Source organism: Schistocerca piceifrons, chromosome 3 (assembly GCF_021461385.2).
Source record: "Schistocerca piceifrons isolate TAMUIC-IGC-003096 chromosome 3, iqSchPice1.1, whole genome shotgun sequence".
Taxonomy (NCBI): domain Eukaryota; kingdom Metazoa; phylum Arthropoda; class Insecta; order Orthoptera; family Acrididae; genus Schistocerca; species Schistocerca piceifrons.
In genome coordinates, this window is record NC_060140.1 from 33,153,146 (window position 1) to 33,175,402 (window position 22,257).

The window sequence follows — 22,257 nt, forward strand, 5'->3', positions numbered from 1 at the left end:
GTCAACCTTTTTATGGGAACTCTAGAGAAGACCTTCCCAGTCTCCCAAACCACCAAACCCCTAGCCTGGTTAAGATTCGTTGATGATCTCTTCATGATTTGGACTCAGAGCCAAAGAAGCCTATCTTTATTCCTTCACAATCCTGGTACTCCTCAACCCAGTGTGCCACCTTCCTCTTTGTTGACCTCTTTCTCCCTGATGGCTCCATCCGCACCTCTGTCAACAATAAACGCACCAAACACCAACAGTACCTGCATTTGAACAGCTGTCATCCCTTCCACACCAAAAATCCCTCCCATACAGCCCGGTCATCCCAAGACGGCATATCTACTGTGACAAGAACTCCCTTGCTCAGTATGCTGAAGCTCTCACCAAGGCCTTTACAAACAGACAGTACCCCCAGACCTAATCTACAAACAGATCTCACATGCCATTCCCCCCACTCCTCCCACCACCCCCAAGAACCAGCCACAAAGGAGTGTCTCCTTCATTGCCCAGTACTACCCCAGACTGGAACAACTGAACCACATCTTTCGCCAGGGCTTTGATTACCTATCATCACGCACTGAAATGAGGGACATCCCACCCGAGATGCTTCCCACCCATCCTAAGGTGGTGGTCTGTCACCCACACAAATTCCACAACATCCTGTTCTATCCCTATGCCACTCCCAATTCCAACACATTACCACATGGATCTTATGCCTGTGGAAGACCAAGGTGAAGACCTGCCCTATCCACACATCCAGCACTTCCTGCTCCAGTCCTGTCACAGGTTTATCCTACCCCATCAGACCCAGGCCACATGTGAATGAAGCCATGTCATTCACCAGCACTGCTGCAACCATTGCACAACTTTTTATATTGCTATGACTACCAACCAGTCATCCATCAGGATGAAAGGCCAATTCCAAACTAAAACGAAGAGTAAAGTAGGCCACCGTGTAGCACAACATGCAGCTGAACGTAACCGGTTTGATTTCAATGGCTGCTTTACAACCTTGTCTATCTGGAGCCCGCCCCCCCCCCCCCCCCCCCCCAGGTAATACACTGTCCCCTACACGTTCAACCCAACAGTTTCCCCCCTCCCCCCCCCCCTCTTATCATCTCCTCCCCATTCTCATCTCCCACCCTGTTTATTCGCAGTCCTCTGCCAACTCATCCGCCCATCTTTCCCTGCTTCTCTCATTTTGTTGTTTGTGTTTGTGTGTGTGTGTGTGTGTGTGGTGTGTGTGTGTGTGTGTGTGTGTGTTTTACTGATGAAGACTTTGGCCATAAGCTTTATGTAAGTGTCTTAATTGTGCCTGTCTGCAACTTGATGTGTCTTTTTTATGGTAAGTAGCCATCTGTCTTTTATACATTTTTGTAATGGACTGGGTCATCTGCAAGTCATGATTTACCACTCTGACTGGCCTAGTACATTTTAGGCCAGCTTTTGACCAAGACTTAACAAAAATCTTTGCTGGTAGTCCTTGAAAACAAAAAGCACTGTTTCAAGGTATGTGAATAAAATGAAGAATTTAACTGAATTTTTAGTCAGTGCTCGACAAACAGTAGTTGCGATGCTAACTTCCTCGGAAGACTATGGAAAATTTTGCCAACAGTTAGCATGGGGCACCTGTGTTTGTAACTATGAAGTGGTTTCTATTGGCCAGTGTACAGAAGACCTGTAATTTCATCCATTTGTCTTTTTGTTGAATATTATCAATCCAATAAGAGGTGTAGCCTTTAATGGACATGTTTAAGAGTGACAGGCTGTAATTTGATTTGAAAGGCAGATGCTGTCAATGGAACTGATATGAACAAAATGGAATGGTAAGCTGCACATTTGTGACTTTGCGCAAACTTGAAGGGATTACAGTTTCAGTAGCTGTTGTTTTTCTGTAGCTGCTAAACAAGTGTTTCTTTGTTTAATATTTACACTAAGGCACAAGAAATTTACAGAAAAGCCTCCCAGCCACTAAATTTTATTATGTTTGGAGCTCAAACATTGCAAGAATTTATATAATTGTCTAATAGTACCTGACTGTAAATACAGCACAAAAACCATATACCTGAACAGTTTTCAAGTAAGTGTTTCTTTCTATGGGAAAATGAATTTGCAATTCTTTACACAATCTCCGATAGAATAGGTATCAGAGGGGAATTCACAGTCACGTTATCAGACTGTCCACAACAAGTGTTTTGAAAGTAGAAATTATCATGCCTTACACATGTTTTAGTAGCTAGTATTGTGTTATGCTATGTTATGTTATGTTATTCTACATGATTTAGTTTAGGATGGATAACATGTTCGTACACTTATCTCCAGCAACATTTGTAAATAAGTTAGTTACACCACCCAATACTAGTCTAGAACAGGTGGGAGCATGGGGAGTGGCGGCGACTGTGGTAGTATATTATCTTTACCAACAACTATAGACCAAATATGGCTTAAATTCAAATAAATGGTACGGACAGCAATTGAGAGATTTATACCTAACAAAGTGATGAGAGGTGGACCTGATTATTCCCCATGGCACAAAAAACAGGTCAGAACACAAGCAACAAAAAAGCATGTCAAATTTAAAATGAACAAAATTATCTGAGATTGGTGATGTTTTACAGAAGCTTGAAATTAAGTGCAGATTTCAATACGAGATGCTGTCAATAGTTCCCATGACAAAATGTCTCGAAATCCTACTGAAAATACCAAGAGATTCTTCTGCTTGTAAGTAAAGTACACTGAAGAGTGGAAAGCCTGCATAGACTCATATCACTGATGTGGATTTGTAGCAGGACGATGGTTCAATCCCACGTCCGGCCATCCCGATTTAGGTTTTCCGTGATTTCCCTAAATTGCTCCAGGCAAATGCCGGGATGGTTCCTTTGAAAGGGCACTACCGATTTCCTTCCCCAATCCGATGAGACCGATGACCTTGCTGCCTGGTCTTCTCCCTCTAACAACCTAACCCCAACCCAAACCCATCTACTGACACACAGTTAGCAAAGATTCATAAAATTTTGTTCTTGTGAAAAACAAATTGTCTTTTATTCCATGAAGTAAAGACTGCTATCAACAGGAAATCTCTGAATTCTCATCTCTGGACTTCCAGAGGGCTTTTGATACATTTCCTTAACAGTGGCTTCTAATCAAATTGCATGCCTGTGGAGTATCATCACAGTTGTGACGCTGCATTCATGATTTCGTATCAGTAAGGTTACAGTTTGTAATAACTGATGGAATGTTATCAAATAACACAGAATTGATATTTGGCATTCTCCAAGGAAGTGTTATAGGCCCTCTGGTGTGTTAATCTGTATGACTGATTTAGGAGACAATTTAGGCAGGCCTCTTACCTTGTTTGCAGATGATGCTGTCCTTTACCACCAAGTAAAGTCATCATGTAAACCATTTACAGTTAGTGTTGACCAACTCAGGGTGTATACGTGGACGAGGAAAAAAAATTCCAGGATTTTTTCCGGATTTCCCAGTTAAAAGTGCAGTTTCTCCAGAATGAAAATACACTTTTACCGTGCTATGAAGTGACTGTATATTTTCCCTCCGAACTCTAAAACTTGTCAATCCTTTGAATGGTTATGTTTTTACACACGGGCGCAGAATTTCTCAGCACTTTAGAAAACGAAATTTGGGGAAGAAAACTCCTTTTGGAAAGATTTTTGATGTGCAGCAACGTGTACGCTGCATATTTTCCTATTACGAAAGTGTAAATTGAAATGCCACCAAACACCGCATGTGACTTTCCGAACCATTGTAATCGAGATTGCGATGCGCTTTTGTAAGCCAGTCATTGCTCATGTCACGTGATCCCGCCAGCCGATGACAGCGGATATTCAGACCACAGGACACGTGATGTAGTCAGCTAATAGCAATACCACTCTTAGGTAGTGCGGATACACAAACAGGAAAAGTTAATGTTTTAAATTAATATAATTAGTCTTGCTACAAGAAAAGCAAAAGGTTTCACATATAATGTTGAGATATCTTCAAACGTAACATGCGTAAAATTTTTAGACGAGTCCAGTGACTTGTCCTCAAAGTTTTCCACAGATAAATTAGCTACCGCAGAGGATGAAGAGCTTCCCAAAGCACTACATCAATTTGCTGATAATGACGACAGAAATGTCTGACCTTCTGGGCTCGAAATACTTCTAAATGGCTCATCATCAAATGCTCTGTGATTTAAGAAATTCATCGTACATTCACGCACATAGTTCAACTTGCGTAAAAGGAAATTTACTTTGAAAGTAATGCTTTTCAAACCATCATTCGCAATACTTTCCCGCAACCTGTTAGAAATAGGCTCGTTTCAGTAGTTGTCAGAGAGCCGCAGATAACGGGCGTTACCAGTCTTTAGCAGCTACTATGACGCAGGAAACCCGTATATTCGTACGTGTGAAACATCAGAAGATCTTACACTATGTCATAAAAAAGAAAAAAGAAAGACATCACAGGATACTCCACGAGCATCGGAATTTTGTGAAGCATACTAAAATGGCACATTTAAAGTGCATACTTAAAGAGGACATTCGTATGGCCAGATTCCCAATGAAGTAGGCCTTGACCTGATATTAAGCTTTTCAATTGGGCTGCAGAATGTAGATTTTCTTGGAGTACCAGTACTGTATTACCTCCATTTTTATTGTTTATTATGGCATAATGCCATACGTGCTATAGTTCAATTCTTTTATCTTGGCGGCTCGCGCATGCCCGCCTAGACGCGGGAGATTGCTGCGTTGCCAGTTGCACACGACGCACGCGCCAAGAGAAGCAGCGCCATAGTATAGCATAGTTCGCAAGCTTACGTTTAGGGGGGAGCGCGCAGTTCATGAAGTAAAACCATCACGGCCGCATTAACCCTTTCGCTGCTACAAAGACGTGCTCCCTGCATTCCGCGCTGTGGGCGATTTTGTCACTGCACTGCTCGCCTGAGCGGACACATTGTGTTCCGACTGCTTTGACACTCTTTATCATTCGATTCCACAAAAACTATTTGGCTCAAAAATTAGATTTTTACCTATCTTCTTGACTGATACCTTCCCCCCATAAATGACTTAATTTTGTTTCGATGTTCAACGCAGTTATTATGCAGCATTAAATATAGTAAACCTTTGCACGAAATTTTGAAGAGTTTGCAGAGGTAAAGTCCATAGAGATACTTTCCGGATGGTCGATTATAGTTGCCACAATGTTGAGAATGAAATGTGGACAAGATACCTATATATTTCATTTAATTTAAGTACCACATAAGTGTCGTATGTAATATTGAGAAATATTCCACCTTTCGCGACTGTAACAAAAGTTTTACTTACACTGGGCACGTTTGGCATTATTTTAAAGCACTTCAATCAATCAAAAGGAAGTAGACAAAATACATTAAACAAAACTGTGGACTTACAAAAACATTAGGACTTGAATATACCGTCTGTCAGTGAAGTGCTCAGAGCTATGTCAAATATAATTTTGTGTGTGGCACACACAAACAGCATTTATTTGCTAAAACACTGATGAGCCAACACAAACGTTGAATATTGTGCTACCGCAGCACAAAACTACGAAAGGTGATTTGGCAATGGAGGACACAAAATACAGTCCTCTTATGATGCTTCAAAAGAGAGAAACGCGTCTGGTCTAAATAAGTCGCTTATTACAGTTGCAGAAGAGGGATATATTTCAATATCATTGGTAAAACTGCGACTGTGGAACAAAAACAAGAAATAGAACATGAATACCATTCTGTATGTGCCATACCTTTCACCGATGGAAGTGCTTTAAAATAAAGCCAAACGCGCCGTGTGTAAATAAAACTTTTATTACAGTCGCGAAAGACGGAATATTTCTCAGTATTACATACGACACCTAAGTGGTACTTAAATTAAATGAGACATTGTTATACAGTAAATATTATATGAAATTTAGGTATCTTGTCCACATTTCATTCTCAACATTGTGGCAACTAAAATCGACCATACGGAAAGTATATGCTATGGACTTTTACCTCTGCAAACTCTTCAAAATTTCGTGCAATGGTTTACTACATTTAATGCTGCACATCAAAACAAAATTAAGTCATTTATGGGGGGAAGGTATCAGGCAAGAAGACGTGTAAAAATCACATTTTTTGGCCAAATAGTTTTTGTGAAATCGAATGATAAGTGTGTCAAAGCAGTGGGAACACCATGTGTCTGCACAGGCGAGAAGTGCAGTGATGACAAAATCGCGCACAGCGCGGAATGCGGGGAGCATGTGTCTGCAGCAGCGAAAAAGTTAATGAAGAGGCAAAGCACCAGAAATTTCATTCAAACGAATAAAATTCGTGAAGTAAGGCACTCCAATATTGTTTTTAAATAAAGAAAATGTTAAGCATCAAACAAGGTTTGAACTCGTGACCTTTCACTTGGCAGCCCAACACCTTAACCGTTCCGCTACCTCAGCTCATCGAACTTGTAACTCCATATAGAGTGTAACACCTCACGCAACTACTTATAAACACTGTTGGTACGACTATGAATTACTCACGCTTCGTCGAAGTATAATAGGACATAAACAATTATCGCTGTTCTTTATTGCGAAAAAGCAGTTCGTGAGATTGAAACAAACACCTTTCCTTGCTATCGCCTGAATTAGGAGTCTTATTGCTTGTTTGGTTTAATTAATTAATAGAATATGAAGCAATTGGCATAAAGAATGCTTTTTCCAAACTTTCTGTAAAAGAAAAACTGCTATCAAGACATTGCTTTTGTTCTATTACTTTATTTATGACTGAACGTTTCTAAAACTGAAGACACTCGTCCGTGCTCTGCACTGCTGTCGAGATCTGGCAACGTCGTTCTCTGTTCATTGGCTGACTGTGTTTTGTGACGTCAGATGCGCAGAACGAACCTAAACTCAGCCGCCAAGATATATGACGCGCACTTTAGAAGATGAAAACGTGCACTTGAAATGCAGTGAGCAGTTGAAATTAGCCAATAATGTGGAATTAAACACTTTGTTTCAAACACATTGACTGCCTCAGTGTAAAATATTAATAAAGACCAAATTTATTTAGCTAACCGACTAAAATTACTTCATTGTCCTACAAGGCGATTAATGCATGGCTATCAGAAAAGTGGAAATAAAATAAAATCTGAAACTAATACCGTATATTATGTGAATGTATTTTAATTCACTTGATAGCTCCCGGCCACAGAAATCCATTTTGTTTTCATTTGACGTGATAGCAGTAAACGAAGAGGAAACAGCAAAATCACTAAGTGTAAACAAGGGTCACGTAGAGACTACACACTTCTCCACTATAGTCAGACTGCTCTGCGCATCAGCTTCGGATCTACGATTTTTCCGAACCGGGGCAATACTAAGATAGAATCACCGATTTAGCTATCCCCGATTATTCTCCGGTTAGGCGTTGTTATGTTCGTACAAACCATTTTTCTATGCTACTTCCAGAACAGAACTTACGCGGCTGCTAGACGGGGACTGTATAACTGGCCCTTACTAGTGTAGCAATCTGGCCAAAAATTTGACAAAATTTATTTTCCTGGATACACCGAGAAGATAATACGTAATCTTTCTTACCTGTTAACCTGTTAGTTGTTTATTTCCACTCTGGTAGTCTGAAACTATGGATTTCCCTAGTAATTATAACAACGCTGCTCATTCGCAAACCCAATCAATCACATAATCAGACAGCGATTGGCGTTCACTCGTTCGGATTTACTCCTCCAGCTTGTATAGCCTGGTCCCCTTTTGCCTGCATCACATACACTATGCATGTATTCAAAAATCAACTTATGAATTATTTTTTTTTTAATCCCCCCCCCCCCCCCCTACCATGGGACCAAACTGCTGATGTCATCGGTCCCTAGGCTTACACACTACTTAAGCTAACTTATGCTAAGGACAACACATACACCCATGCCCGAGGGAGGATTCGAACTTCAGACAGGGTGCAGCCGCACAAGTTGCCCCAGACCGCGCGGCTTATGATTCATTCAGAAATCAACTTACAGAGCGTGCTCAAAAACCAACAGGGATATGCATCAAAATCATATGGTAATCGATAGACCGATGTGCACTGGATGCTAGGCGCTTTGTGCACCAAGGTTTGATATGATAGGATAGCTCATTCTGTATTATCATGAAACATGGGACAAAGTATCACAGATATGATACACATGTTGGTGTTTCAATCATTACAATGAATGCACTTTTCATTGTGGCGAGATCTCTTAATGAAATTACAATCCCAACTTTCTCATCCTGATATAAAAATGTTTTTTTGACACCCGCCTACATATGCAGAAACGATCACAATATTAAAATACAAAAAATCAGAACTCTCACAGAAAGATTTAAGTGTTTGTTTTTGCCATGCGCTGTTCAGAGGGTTCAATGGTAGAGACATAATCTGAAAGTGGTTCAATGAACCCTATGCCAAGCACTTAATTATGAATTACAGAGCAGTTGTGAAGATGTAGATTTCACATGTAGCACTAACAATTAACACTGCCAATACTGCAATTCCTGCAAGATCCCAGCACACACGTAGTTGCAAACATGCAGCAAGTTTTGGAAGAGAACTAAAAATGAACTGTATTTAGTATACTACTATTTAATCAGTACTTTATATACAGTGATAACTAGTCACCACCCTTTATTTTCATTACATAATAAGAATATAATTACCAAACTAGAAAACTCAAAACTATATAACATTATTAAATAAACTTAATATTTTGTGTTGTGTTGTGTTTGTCTGCATCACTACATAAGACTGAATTTCAGTGGAGTAGCAGTAAGCAAATAAAATAAGCAGTTGTTGCTCTCAAGGCCCATAAAGGAACACTCATAGAATTTTTAAAATTCCATCTTGGTAACAAAACTGTCTTTGTCTTTAACAGTGCACTTCTTTCAAGTCCAGTCCTAAACTTGGATTTAATTCTGAACAAGACTGGTGAACACATCCATCACTTACAGTTATGAGCAAACATTGCAAACCCATAACAAATATCTGTGGAAATTTCTGTTTGTGATAAGAGGAAAATAACTGACACATGTCTATATAATGGAATGCCAATGTTGTCAACAACTGACTATTCAGTAACCACACTGTAGATTTTTGTAATAATTATAGATGAGATATGATTTTCTCTACAGCGCAGAAAAATTATGCAAAAACATGACAGCAGTAAACATAACTAGCAGAAGCTCATTCTTTTCATTTATTTTAGATCTGTACATTTAACAACCTCCATTGATCCCCATCGCCGCATATCCCTCCCTCCCCCCCCTTCCCAATCTCTCCCTCACACACACACACACACACACACACACACACACAGGCACACGCACCCAAACACAAACAATATTTTTCTTTCTTAAGTTCAGACTGACCTCTTAAATAAGAACTCTTCTTCTCTGAAATATCTCCCAACTTTGACATACATGGTTGTTACAGTAAATGAGTGTACAAATTTTATACAAAGAATGAGAAACTGTTAACATATCAGCTCACTGTTTTCACTGATGTCCAAACTCGAGATGCAGCGGATACCGTGCACGCAAGATTCTAGTACGTGGGCACCTTGGGCACCCAGGTTGTTGCAGCTCAGATCGAGTTCCAGGTCAACTGTAGACTCATTGCATGCCAGTCCAAGCAATAGATTCCTGTCACCAAAGCAAACTGTTCACAGAGTGCTGTAGTTCTGAACAACAACAATTAAACAAACAGTACTTGGAATATGAACTAACTAGTTAAGCTCGATCATTTTACTCTGCACTCAGATAAAAACAGACATACTTCCACACCATAATCTCCTTTTCTATTTACCTGCAATAGGAAATGTTAAACAATACAATAGCTCTAGATGTTTGTCTACCAACAGTAAATAACGACATTAAATATAACAATATGATGCAAAGGATAACTGCCACTCACCATATAGCAAAGATGCTGAATCGCAGAAAGACACAACAAAAAGACTGTATCACAATTAGCTTTCGGGCAACAAGGCCTTTCTAAAAATTAGACAACATATACACAAGCACATACTCACATACTCATGCAAATGCCACACACACACACACACACACACACACACACACACACCTGGCGTCAGACTGCGAGCAGCAGGGCACTGTGGAAGAGCCAACTGGGTAGGTGTAATGAGGTGGCTGGGGCAGAGAGGGGGAGGGATAGCAGAGTAGGGGTGGGGGATGGTAAAGTGCCGCTGGGAGCGCGCAAGGACGAGGTGAAGAGAGTGGCAGCTAGGTGCAGTCGGAAGGTTACGCAGAGGGCAGGGGAGACAGCGGGAAAATGAGGAGGAGGGGGGGGGGGGGTTGCAGAAAGGAGAGATCTAAAAAGCCTGGGTGTGTTGGTGGAATAGAGGGCTGTAGAGTGCTGGAATGGAAACAGCAAAGGGGCTAGATGGGTAAAGATAATGACTAATGAAGTTTGCGACCAGGAGGGATAAGGGAAGGTAGGATTATTGCAGGGAGAGTTCCCACTTGCGCAATTCAGGAAGTCTGGTGGTGGTGGGAAGGATTCAGATGGCACAGGCTTTGAAGCAGTCACTGAGATGAAGGACATCGTGTTGGGTGGAGTTCTCAGCAAGAGGGTGGTCCAGTTGTTTCTTAGCCACAGTTTGTCAGTGGCCATTCATGCAGACAAACAACTAGTTGATTGTCATGCCCAGGTAGAATGCAGCACACTACTTGCAGCTTACCTTGTAGGCTTTACAGGTAGCCCTGCCTTTGATGGGATAGGTGATGCTTGTGACCAGACTGGACTAAGTGATGGTGGGAGGAGGATGTATGGGATAAGTTTTGCATCGAGGGGGACCACTCGTCACTACAGATGGGACCAAACTGCGAGGTCATCGGTCCCTTGTTCCCAGTAAAATAATTGCAAAAGGGAATGAAAAAAAGGGGGGATGGACAGCGCAATAACAGGAGAAAGGAAGAACCAGAAGAACAACCAACACTACTATGAAAAAAAAAAACAGGAAAAGAAAACCACAGAGGGAAGCAAGAAAAAGGTAGAAGGGGATAAAAACAAGAGAGCAGATGACCGTGCCTGGCCGACCACGAGAATAAAAAGGAAAAGCCAGCCACTTTGCGACACATTAAAACATCCACCCTAAAAGCATTAGAATAGAGAACACAAAGGGACAAAGGGCATGCACTAAAACTTATATAGAACGATAAAACCCACTGTCACATATAAAACATGAGGCACTGGCAGCTAAAATTAATAGCAACGAGTCCAGTAACTGAAGAGTCCATTGCAGGGCAGCCAAAGAATGACAGCTCACCCAGATATGGGCCACTGTCAGCCGGGCGCCGCACCAACACTGAGGTGGGTCATCACGGCGCAGGAGGTAGACGTGTGTCACAAAAGCGTGGCCAATGCGTAGCTGGCAGAGAGCCACAGAGTCGCTGTGAGAGACCCGTATGAAGGACTGCCACACATTCATAGTCTCCTTAACAGCACTCAGTTTGTTGTGCATGCTGAGGTTATGCCATTTCGTCTCCCACAGCTGCAAAACCTTGTGGCGTAGTACTGAACGCAGGTCAGTTGCAGAGAAGCCGATCTCCACAAGCGGTTTCCGCAAAGCCTGTTTGGCCAGCCTGTCGGCAAGTTTGTTGCCTGGGGTTCTGACATGACCTGGGGTCCAGACAAACACCACTGAATGTCTGGACCATTCCAGGGCATAGGCGGACTCCTGGATGGTCGCTACCAAAGGATTACAAGGGTAGCAGTAGTCGATAGCTTGTAGGCTGCTCAAGGAGTCAGTACACAGAAGAAACAACTCCCCAGAGCATGAACGGATGTGCTCAAGAGCACGAGATATAGCCACTAGCTATGCAGTGAAAACACTGCAGCCATCGGGCAAGGAATGCTGTTCAATATGTCCTCCATGGACATATGCGAGGCAGACATGAGCACGAGCCATTGAGCCGTCTGTGCAAACCACTTCGTGGCCTTGGTGCATGTCAAGAATCGACAGGACTGTGGGGTTAACTGAGTTCTTAGGGCCAAATGAACGGTCCAGGCGAAGCTGCGGCCTACGTGTACACCATGGAGTTGCACGTGAATGGACTTCAAGTATATGTGGTAAAGGCAAGGACTCCAGTTAAGAAACCAGGGATAGGACACAAACTGCAATTGGAAGCCCAGACCTGGGCCACCAATGCTGGAGATGAACCACCATGAGTGGTAAAAGGAGACGGTGATTCAGATGCGCAGGAAAACTACGAATATATGCAATATAACTGGTGAGCAGTTGAGCAAGCCTATCCTTCAATGGACGGACTCCGGTCTCCACAAAGACACTGGTCACCCGACGAGTCCTAAAAGCTCCTGTCGCTAGGCGAATGCCACACTGGTGCACAGGGTCGAGTAAACGGAATGCTCAGGACACTGCCAAACCAAAAACCACACTCCCATAGTCAAGGCGGGATTGAACAAGGGCTCTGTAGAGCTGCAACAGCGTAGAGCGATCTGCACCAAAGTTGGTGTTGCTCAGGCAGCGGAGGGCATTGAGGTGCTGCCATCACTTCCACTTCAGCTGACAAAGGTAAGGAAGCCACGTCAATCGGGCATCGAAAACCAGTCCTAAGAATCGATAAGTCTCCACTACAGTGAGTGGATCGTCTTCAAGGTAAAGTTCTGGTTCCGGATGAATGGCACGACACCTACAGAAGTGCTTAACACACAACTTTTAGACTGAAAACTGGAAACTGAGGGGTAGAGCCCATGAATGCGCCTTTTGGATGGTTCACTGTAGGCGCCACTCAGCATCACCAGCACTGGTGGAGCAGTACAAAATGCAGTGGTCATCTGTATACAGAGAAGGTGAGACGGATGGCCCTACAGCTGCTGCTTGACCGTGAATAACCACTAAAAACAGAGAGCACTCAATGCAGAGCCCTGCGGGACCCCATTCTCCTACATATGGGAGGAACTATGGGAGGCACCACCTTGGTCACGGGAAGTATTATTTGGATAATAATTGGGAGCGGGTCTCTGAGACCCCACTTGTATGATTTGGAAAGGATATAATGTCGCCAGGTCATGTCATATGCTTTTCGTTGATCAAAAAAGATGGCAACCAGGTTTGGCATCTGAAAGAGACTCGAGGGACACAACATTATCAGTGGTAGAGCGACCCTGGCGGAAGCCGCACTGACATGGAGCCTGTAGGCCATGAGACTCAAGGACCCTACCCAACCGGCGACACACCGTATGTTCCAGTAGCTTACACAGAAAGTTGGTGAGGCTGTTGGGCCAGTAGCTATCCACATCAAGCGGGTTTCGACCGGATTTGAGTACCAGAATGATGGTGCTCTCCCAACATTGTGATGGAAAGATGCCATTGCACCAGATCCGCTTAAAGGTGATGAGGAGATGTTGCTTGTAGGCAGATGAGAGATGTTTAATCATCTGACTGTGGATCCGATCTGGCCCAGGAGCTGTGTCAGGGCAGTGGGCAAGGGCACTGAGGAGCTCCCATTCTGTAAATGGGACGTTACAGGATTCACTGTGGCGTGTAGTGAACAAGAGCACTTTCCCTTCCAGCTGCCGTTTGAGAGTGCGAAAGTCTGGGGGGTAATTCTCTGACGCAGAGGCTTGAGCATAGTGCTCCTCAAAGTGCTCGGCAATCGCGACTGTGTCAGTAGATAACATACCATTTATGTTAACACTGGTACCCGAAAACATGTTTGATCTTTGCCCAGACTTGGGAAGGTGACGTATGGCACCCAATGGTCGACACATATCTCTCCCAACACTATTGCTTCTGTCGTTTGATAAGCTGACAAACACGGGCCCGGAGCCGTTTCAAGGCTATGAGGAGCTCCAGGAAAGGGTGACACTTATGTAGAGCTCACCAATACTCCTTAATTGCTTCAGTGAATTCCAGCAACCACCAAGGGGCTGCCCTTCACTGGGGGCACCCTGAAGACTGAGGGATCGTGTTTTCTCCCACAGAATCGATTGTTGTAGTCACATGCTCAATCATCACATTCATGTTACCACGTGGGGGAGATTCAATGGTGACAGCAGAGGTGAATGTTTCCCATATGCCATCTATGCAGGCGTCCATGGGCCTGATGCCGGGGAACTGACAGGAAGATGGGGAAGTGGTCACTACCACACAGGTCGTCATGTGCTCTGCACTGGATAGGCTGCAAATTGATAAATGAAGAGCCGAGCAACTAACATGAGCCACACTGAAATGTGTGGCGGCCTCAGTATTTAAGAAGCCGTGGTTCAACTCAGACAGTAAAGTTTTGACATCTCTGCCTTGGCCAGTAAGCACGGTGCCACCCCACAATCAATCAGAACTGTTAATACATTCAGGGATACTGCACCATCTGGAGGAAGATATACATTGCAGACAGTTATTTCCTGCATCGTCCTTTTTCTGACAGGCACAGCTTCAAGAGGGGTTTGAAAGAGTACAGGTTCACTACAGACTGAGTTTAGGACATAAACGCATACCCCCACCTGACACTTGATTACAGTCACTACAGTTCCAGTAATATCCCTTCCCTTATGGCTGCAGAGGGCGGGGGCCCGCATTTCCTGGGGGGGGGGGGGGGGGGGGGGCAATGCAAAAAGCAGGTGTAGAGCTTAACAGCTGTCGTAGCTCAGCCAGCTGGTGGAAAAAAACTGCCACAATTCCACTAGAAGATGACGTCATCATGAGACTGGGAAGGCATGGTATATTCAAAGAGGAGACTGGGAAGGCATGGTATATTCAAAGAGGCAGTTTACGCCTCAGGGTCACCTGCTGCCACCAACTTTTTGCCTGAGCAGTTTATATCCATTGTGTCCGAGGGTCTGGCGAGATCCAGGTCCTCAGTGGATGTCAAAATCTCCACCTCATCCGCAGATGCAGAGCTTGCAGGTAGCAGTGGCGTGGGTGCCACCACAATTCCCTTTGTCTTTGGGACCTTATTTTTGGATTTATCTCGCTGCTCCTTGGGTCTCCCTGTCTGGGAGGACTTCACTTTTTCAGTCTCAGCGACTGTGGATGCGCGTGAAGCCCGACGACCAGCTGCTTTTGGGCTCTTCAGCCACTGGTGAGTGTCATCTTTCCTGCTAGCAGAAACCTGGGGAGGGAGTGACCCAAGGGACCCCATCATAGTGAGAGGAGCCGAAGAAGACTTATGCTTCTCCAGCTCAGAAGTGGGGACAGATATCACCAATGGTTCAATGGTTGAGGGGGTGTTGCTCCTGAAGTAGGTAATGCGGGAGCAACAGGGAGGGAAGTGCCCCCCATTAAGAGGGCAGGTGTAGCCTTCTGGTTCTGAGAGGCGACAGGAATATGAGGAACTAATGAGGCGACAAATGTTCTCCTAGCAGCGGCGTAAGAAGAAATCATAGCCACAGGATGTAGGCACCCAAATTTCCTCTTAGCCTCAGTATAGGTCAGTTGGTCCAGGGTCTTATATTCCATGATTTTCCTCTCTTTCTGTAAAATCCTGCAGTCTGGCAAGCAAGGTGAATGATGCTCTCTGCAGCTGACACAGATGGGAGGCAGGGCACGTGGAGTGTTGGGATGTGATGGACGTCCACAATCTCAACATGTGACACTGGAAGTACAGTAGGAAATCATATGGCCTAACTTCCAGCACTTAAAGCACCCTAATGGGGGAGGTATATATGGCTTGATGTCACTGCGGTGGACCATCACCTTGACCTTCTCAGGCAATGTGTCACCCTCGAAGGCACCGGTGGCAACCTGATTATCCCTCGGACCCTGATGAACGCACCGGATGAAATTAACACCTCGCTGCTCTAAATTGGCACACAGCTCATCGTCAGATTGCAGAAGAAGGTCCCTGTGGAATATAAGACCCTGTACCATATTTATGCTCTTATGGGGCATGATGGGTACAGATACATCCCCCAGCTTGTCACAAGCGAGTAACTCCCGTGACTGGGCAGAGGATGCTGTTTTGATCAAGACTGACCCAGAGCACATTTTGGACAAGCGTTCCACCTCGGCAAACTTGTCCTCTAAATGCTCCACAAAAACTGAGGCTTCATGGGCATGAAATACTCCCCAGCAACTCTTGTACATACGAGGTACGTGTGTTAATAAACTTCACTGTCATCCTTAGCCTGGTGTTCCTATCATGGTGTGGCCTGGGAGGTGAATGATTTGGGGTCATATTTCTTAGCACTGAAGTTAGACTTGGCCCACTTAGAAACTGCTGGCGGCAGAACACCAGCAAGAGATTACGTACTACACTTCATGGTTTGTCACGTGCCCTGATGATGCCCACTCCGATCAGAGGCCCTTCCCACAGGTGCCAATCCTGGTGCAGGCACCAGCAGAGTGATCCCTGTGTAGTCGGGGGCTACAACCAACAGGGTACGTGGCGGCCCCACCACAACAGACTGGCTACCGTGCTGGAGGTCAAACCCTACAGGGGACCATCACAAAGGCTGAAAGGTGCGAGACTCCTTTTAGTCGCCTCTTACGACTGGCGGGAATACCTTGGACCTATTCTAAACCCCGGGCCCGCTGGGGGTCACTACGGATGTGACGGTTACAGGTGGCTAGGCCATATAGCCATCTTTGACGTGGAGGTCAACATCGAGGAAGGTGGTTTGATGGGTTGTGTAGGACCAGATGAAGCGAATGGGGTAGAAGGTGTCACAGTTCTGGAGGACCGTGGATAGGGTGTCCTCACCCTCGATCCAGATCACAAAGATGTCATCAACGAATCTGAACCAATTGAGGAATTTGGTATTCTGGACATTCTCTAGATGGCCCATGAATTTGTTGGCATAAGATGGTGCTATGCTGGTGTCCATGGCTTACACCATATTTGTTTGCAGGTAATGAATTCAAAGGAGAAGGTTATGTTCTCGTAACCCTCCTGGTCTCAACCTTCATTAAGTCATTGTACTTACCCATCTAGCCCCTTCCCTATACAGCTCTCTATTCCACCAACACATCCAGTCCTTTTACTTCTTTCCTTTTCCACTAACCCTCACACACTCCGTATAACCTCCCAACTGCACCTAGCTGCCCCCCTCTCCACCTCTTCCTGGCATGCTCCGAGCATCACTTTACCACCCGGCACCCCTACTCTGCTACCCCTCTGCCTCCCTGCCCCAGCCTCCTCTTTGTCCCCATCTGGTTGCCTCTCCTATAATGCCCTACTGCTCTCAGTCTGGCTCCAGCTGCCAGAGACAGTGATAAGTGTATGAGTTGCATTTGCATGTGTGTGTGTGTGTGTGTGTGTGTGTGTGTGTGTGTGTGTGCGTCTAATTTTGACATGGGCCTTGTTGGCTGAAAGCAGTCTGTTGGTTGTGCCTTTCTGTGACTCAGCATCTCTGCTACATGGTGAGTGGCAAGTATCCTTTTATTACATTGATACATTTCAGCCTGGATTTTTCATTGTTTAACATTAAATATAAGTATTATCTGTTATTTTACAACTGACGACAGCAGAAGGTGGAATTAAGCTTTGTTTACATACTGACGGGGCCGAAGGCGTCCAACAATAATGGAGAATACACAAATGACACACATAACTCGGCATCGTACAGTCTTGTTATAGTTATTAGTGCCTTACTACTGCTAACTGTCTGCTGAACTGGACAGTGATCGTGCAAATATTACGTTATTGAAGAGTACGCTCAGACAGAGAACTGTTAATAATGTAGTTCAGTTCTCTCAAGAAGAAAAACTAAAAGGTCTGCTTATACCATTAGAAACAGCTCTGGAGTGAGCAACAAGTGCACTAGGAAAGATTAAGTTCAGCGAAGAAACCCATTGTATATACTGATGAAATAAGGGTGCACACACACTATATTGTCAGTAAACGTTGGCAGCATAGTGACGAAAGAGCTGTGCAGAAAAATGAACATTCTGGCCAAAGAGGCTCATGTGGGAGGAGAATTGGGGTTCACTGAGGGTGCAGAGCTCTTCTATGATTCAAGATAAACATCAGAATACTCTCTTAAAGAAATAAACAACTAAATTATGTAAAATCATTGTGAGAGCGCCTAATACCAAATATTCCAGATGGAAGTATTGTGGTATTAGGCAATGCACCCGACCATTGCATTCACGAAAATAAAGCGCTTTACACTGCATCTAGTAAAGCTGATACACAATCGTGCTGACTATGCATGAATTTCCATTCAGTGCAGATTTAACACACAATGAGCTCTTCAAAGTTGTGAAATGTTACAAACCTGAGACAGACTATACAGCAGATAAGAGTACTAAAAGAATCCAGCAAAGGACTTACACTGTTACGCCTTCCACCCTACAACTGTGATCTAAACACCATCTAGCTTGTCCTGAATTTAATGAAGCAGAAAGTTTCATCAAACAATGTCAGCAGCATTATCCTTTCCCAACATACGACGAAGGCATACAGAGCATTACGAAAGACGACTGAAAGAAGGCGTGTGAAAAGTGAACACTATTATGGACGAACACTGGCAGAGAGACCCACTGTTGGACAAAGTCATCAGGAGCGTCATTATTCAACTTCAACCAGACAGTGACAGTGAAATTTCGTCGCTTGGTTCTGAGGAAATATCAGACGCAGCAGATTCAGACTCGACGGGGACAGCTACTTCAGACACCAGCAATAGCTCTACCGAGTGCATGAGAGCTAGGTGTTCTGCCCTTACATATGGGTTAAAGGGAGTTGGAAACATTGTATTAACTTTTTTCACTAGCTAACATTTTTTGTACCTGCCCTTTTTTCATTTGGGATACTTGTGTATGTGATTTTTAAGTATTTTTATTTATCCATCATAATATTTAAATGTTAGAAAATGCTGATTTATTGATTAAAAAACAAAAGTAGAATTGTTTCCATTGGTTGAGCAACACAGTCAAAAGTGTATTTTTCATTACAAGATTTAATATCATAAAGATCAAAGTCATTTAGATAAAGATTTGAAAACAAAAGAAAATGTTACACCATCTGACAAGCTTTGAACCCCCAACTTTTTCCACACTAAGCAGATGTGTTGGCTCCTGCATTACTTCAACTGACAGTATATGCATTATATTGTAATAGTATAGATTCTTGTGTGAAATTCCGAAGCTTTCTTTTTTTTTCTTTTTTATCCATTTCTTCCAAACAAAGGCCCACTAGGGTGAATTGCTACAGGATGTGATACCTGGGACCCTAAGGACCGTACGAGTATGTATGTTTCCGGAAGTTGATCTTGAAATGCTGATGACTGGGAGGGAGAGGCAGCAGGTTAGCAGGAAGATGGGACGGGATTGTGGCACTGGTGAGCTCAGCTCACTATTTCTGCAGGCAGGGACAGCTGTGCGCAGTGCACAATGTCCTGCAGGATTCAACAAGGAGGGGGAGACACAATGGGGGAATAAGGATACTATGGACAAGAGCGTGTGGGAGCAGGACAGATGCGTGAAGTGAGGTTCGTGGGACAGGTGCGAGACAGGCATTCGTGGAGACTGAGACTGACAATTAGAGGAGTTCCGAATTTCAGGATGTGTTGTAGGAAAATTCTCATATATGTAATTCAGAGAAGTTGGTGGTATGGGTAAAAATGCAAATACCACAGGCTGTGAAAATCCACCACCTCATGCTCAGCAGTGTGTTCTACAACCAGTCAGTGAACACTGCTCTCAGCCACAGTTTGGCAGTGGACTATCATTTGAGATGACAGCCAGTTGATGGTCGCGCTCGTGTAAAAGGCTGTGCACAAATTATTACAGAGCTGGTATATGACACAACTGGTTCCACAGGCAGCCACATGTCCAACAGGATAAGATAAACCTATAACGCGGTTGGAGTGGGCTTTGCTTGGTGAGTGTTGGACAGGTATCAGTAAACAGGTCTTCCACAGCAGTACAATCCACATGACAATGAGTCAGGATTGGGTGTGGCATAAGGACAGAGTAGGACATTATGCAAGTGGCAGAATACCACATTGGGATAGTTAGAAAAGACTGGGGGTAGCGCGTTTCTCATTTCCTAAAACAAAGATACATAGCTATGTAAAACAACTGCTGCTACAGCCAGAATCAGCTGAGCTCACCAGTGCCACATTCCCATCCCCTGCCCCTGATGACCTCACAGCTATCACCTGCCCTTTCCCATCCCTCCTTCTCTCCCACTTCTCTCCACACTTCCTACCATCCCTTGCCCACTCCACCTGACACATCCCTTCAGTCCTCTTAAACTGCATGCTAGCACAGTGCTGTCAGGTGGGACAATCTCTCTATGCATGTGGGGGGAAAGGGGAGGAGAGGGGGGAGAGGGGGGAGAGGGGGGAGAGGGGGGAGAGGGGGGAGAGCGGGGAGAGGGGGGAGAGGGGGGAGAGGGGGGAGAGGGGGAGAGGGGGGAGAGGGGGGAGAGGGGGGAGAGGGAGGGGGGAGAGGGAGGGGGGAGAGGGAGGGGGAGAGGGGGGAGAGGGAGGGGGAGAGGGGGGAGAGGGAGGGGGAGAGGGGGGAGAGGGAGGGGGGAGAGGGAGGGGGGAGAGGGAGGGGGGAGAGGGGGGAGAGGGAGGGGGGGAAAGGGGGGAGAGGGAGGGGGGAGAGGGAGGGGGGAGAGGGGGGAGTGGGGGAGAGGGGGGAGAGGGGGGAGAGGGGGGAGTGGGGGGAGAGGGGGGAGTGGGGGGAGAGGGTGGAAAGGGTGGAGAGGGGGGAGAGGTGGAGAGGGGGAGAGGGGGAGAGGGGGGGAGAGGGGGAGAGGGGGAGAGGGGGGAGAGGGAGGGGGGAGGGGGGAGAGGGGGAGAAGGGGGAGAGGGGGGAGAGGGAGGGGGGAGGGGGGAGAGGGGGAGAAGGGGGAGAGGGGGGAGAGGGAGAGGGGGGAGAGGGAGGGGGGAGAGGGGAGAGGGGGGAGAGGGGAGAGGGGGAGGGGGGAGAGGGGGAGTGGGGGGAGAGGGGGAGAGGGGAGGAGGCGTAGCGGCATCTCTGAAATATAACTTGTCCAAAAGCTTCCAAAGTTCTAAGTCTAGTTTACGTGACTACTAACAACTCAGCATTTCAACTATTTCCTCAGTTGTTAGCTTCACTCCTTAATTTTTTTTACTAAAACCTCGTTGCCAAGTAAGGAACAACAGAAGATATATGTTACGAAAAAAATGTAAGATACCTATCAAATTTCTTCCAGTTACACTGTCAAGTGTATTCCACTTTTCAGTACCACTGAATTAGTGTTCTGACCATCATTTCACACCTACACAAAAATTATTAAATTCTTGCAACTGGATACACTCCTTTGTTAACAAGGTTTGAAGGTTTGTCTTCCACTCAAGGTGGTCGTGTGTGCAGGTTGTGCTTTTTGTGTGTGTGTTTCTACAGCACTCTTTTGTTGCGACTCGACATCTCCTGTGTGTGGAGAGTACAACCAATCCTTTTTGTAAAATTGATAAAAACAATAAAAAACACACCTGCTAAAAGAAAGGACAGTCCCTCCAAATTCTGGATCTACACTACTGGCCATTAAAATTGCTACACCAAGAAGAAATGCAGATGATAAACGGGTATTCATTGGACAAATATATTATACTAGAGCTGACATGTGATTACATTTTCACACAGTTTCGGTGCATAGATCCTGAGAAATCAGTACCCAGAACAACCACCTCTGGCCGTAATAACTGCCTTGATACGCCTGGGCATTGAATCAAACAGGGCTTTGTTGGCGTGTACAGGTATGGCTGTCCATGCAGCCCATGCAACACAATACCACAGTTCATCAAGAGTAGTGACTGGCGTCTTGTGACGAGCCAGTTGCTTGGCCACCATAGACCAGACGTTTTCAATTGGTGGGAGATCTGGAGAATGTGCTGGCCAGGGCAGCAGTCGAACATTTTCTGTATCCAGAAAGGCCCGTACAGGACCTGCAACATGCGGTCGTGCATTATACTGCTGATATGTAGGGTTTCGCAGGGATCGAATGAAGGGTAGAGCCACGGGTCGTAACACATCTGAAATGTAGCGTCCACTGTTCAAAGTGCCGACAATGTGAACAAGAGGTGACCGAGCCATGTAACCAATGGCACCCCATACCATCACGCCGGGTGATACGCCAGAATTGCAATGATGAATACACACCTCCAATGTGCATTCACCGAGATGTCACCAAACATGGATGCGACCATCATGATGCTGTAAACAGAACCTGGATTCATCCGAAAAAAAAAAATGACGTTTTGCCATTCGCACGCCCAGGTTCGTTGTTGAGTACACCATCACAGGAGCTCCTGTGTGATGCAGCGTCAAGGGTAAC

At 45.0% G+C, this 22,257-nt stretch overlaps 1 protein-coding gene across 1 annotated transcript in view; it reads right to left on the minus strand.

The window, feature by feature from the left end:
• Positions 1-22,257, minus strand: part of LOC124789771 (F-actin-uncapping protein LRRC16A) — a 524,837-nt gene that overhangs the window by 206,084 nt on the left and 296,496 nt on the right. Inside the window, 1 exon segment of the mRNA XM_047257233.1 lies at positions 9,515-9,666. Coding sequence (XP_047113189.1) covers positions 9,515-9,666 — 152 coding nt within the window.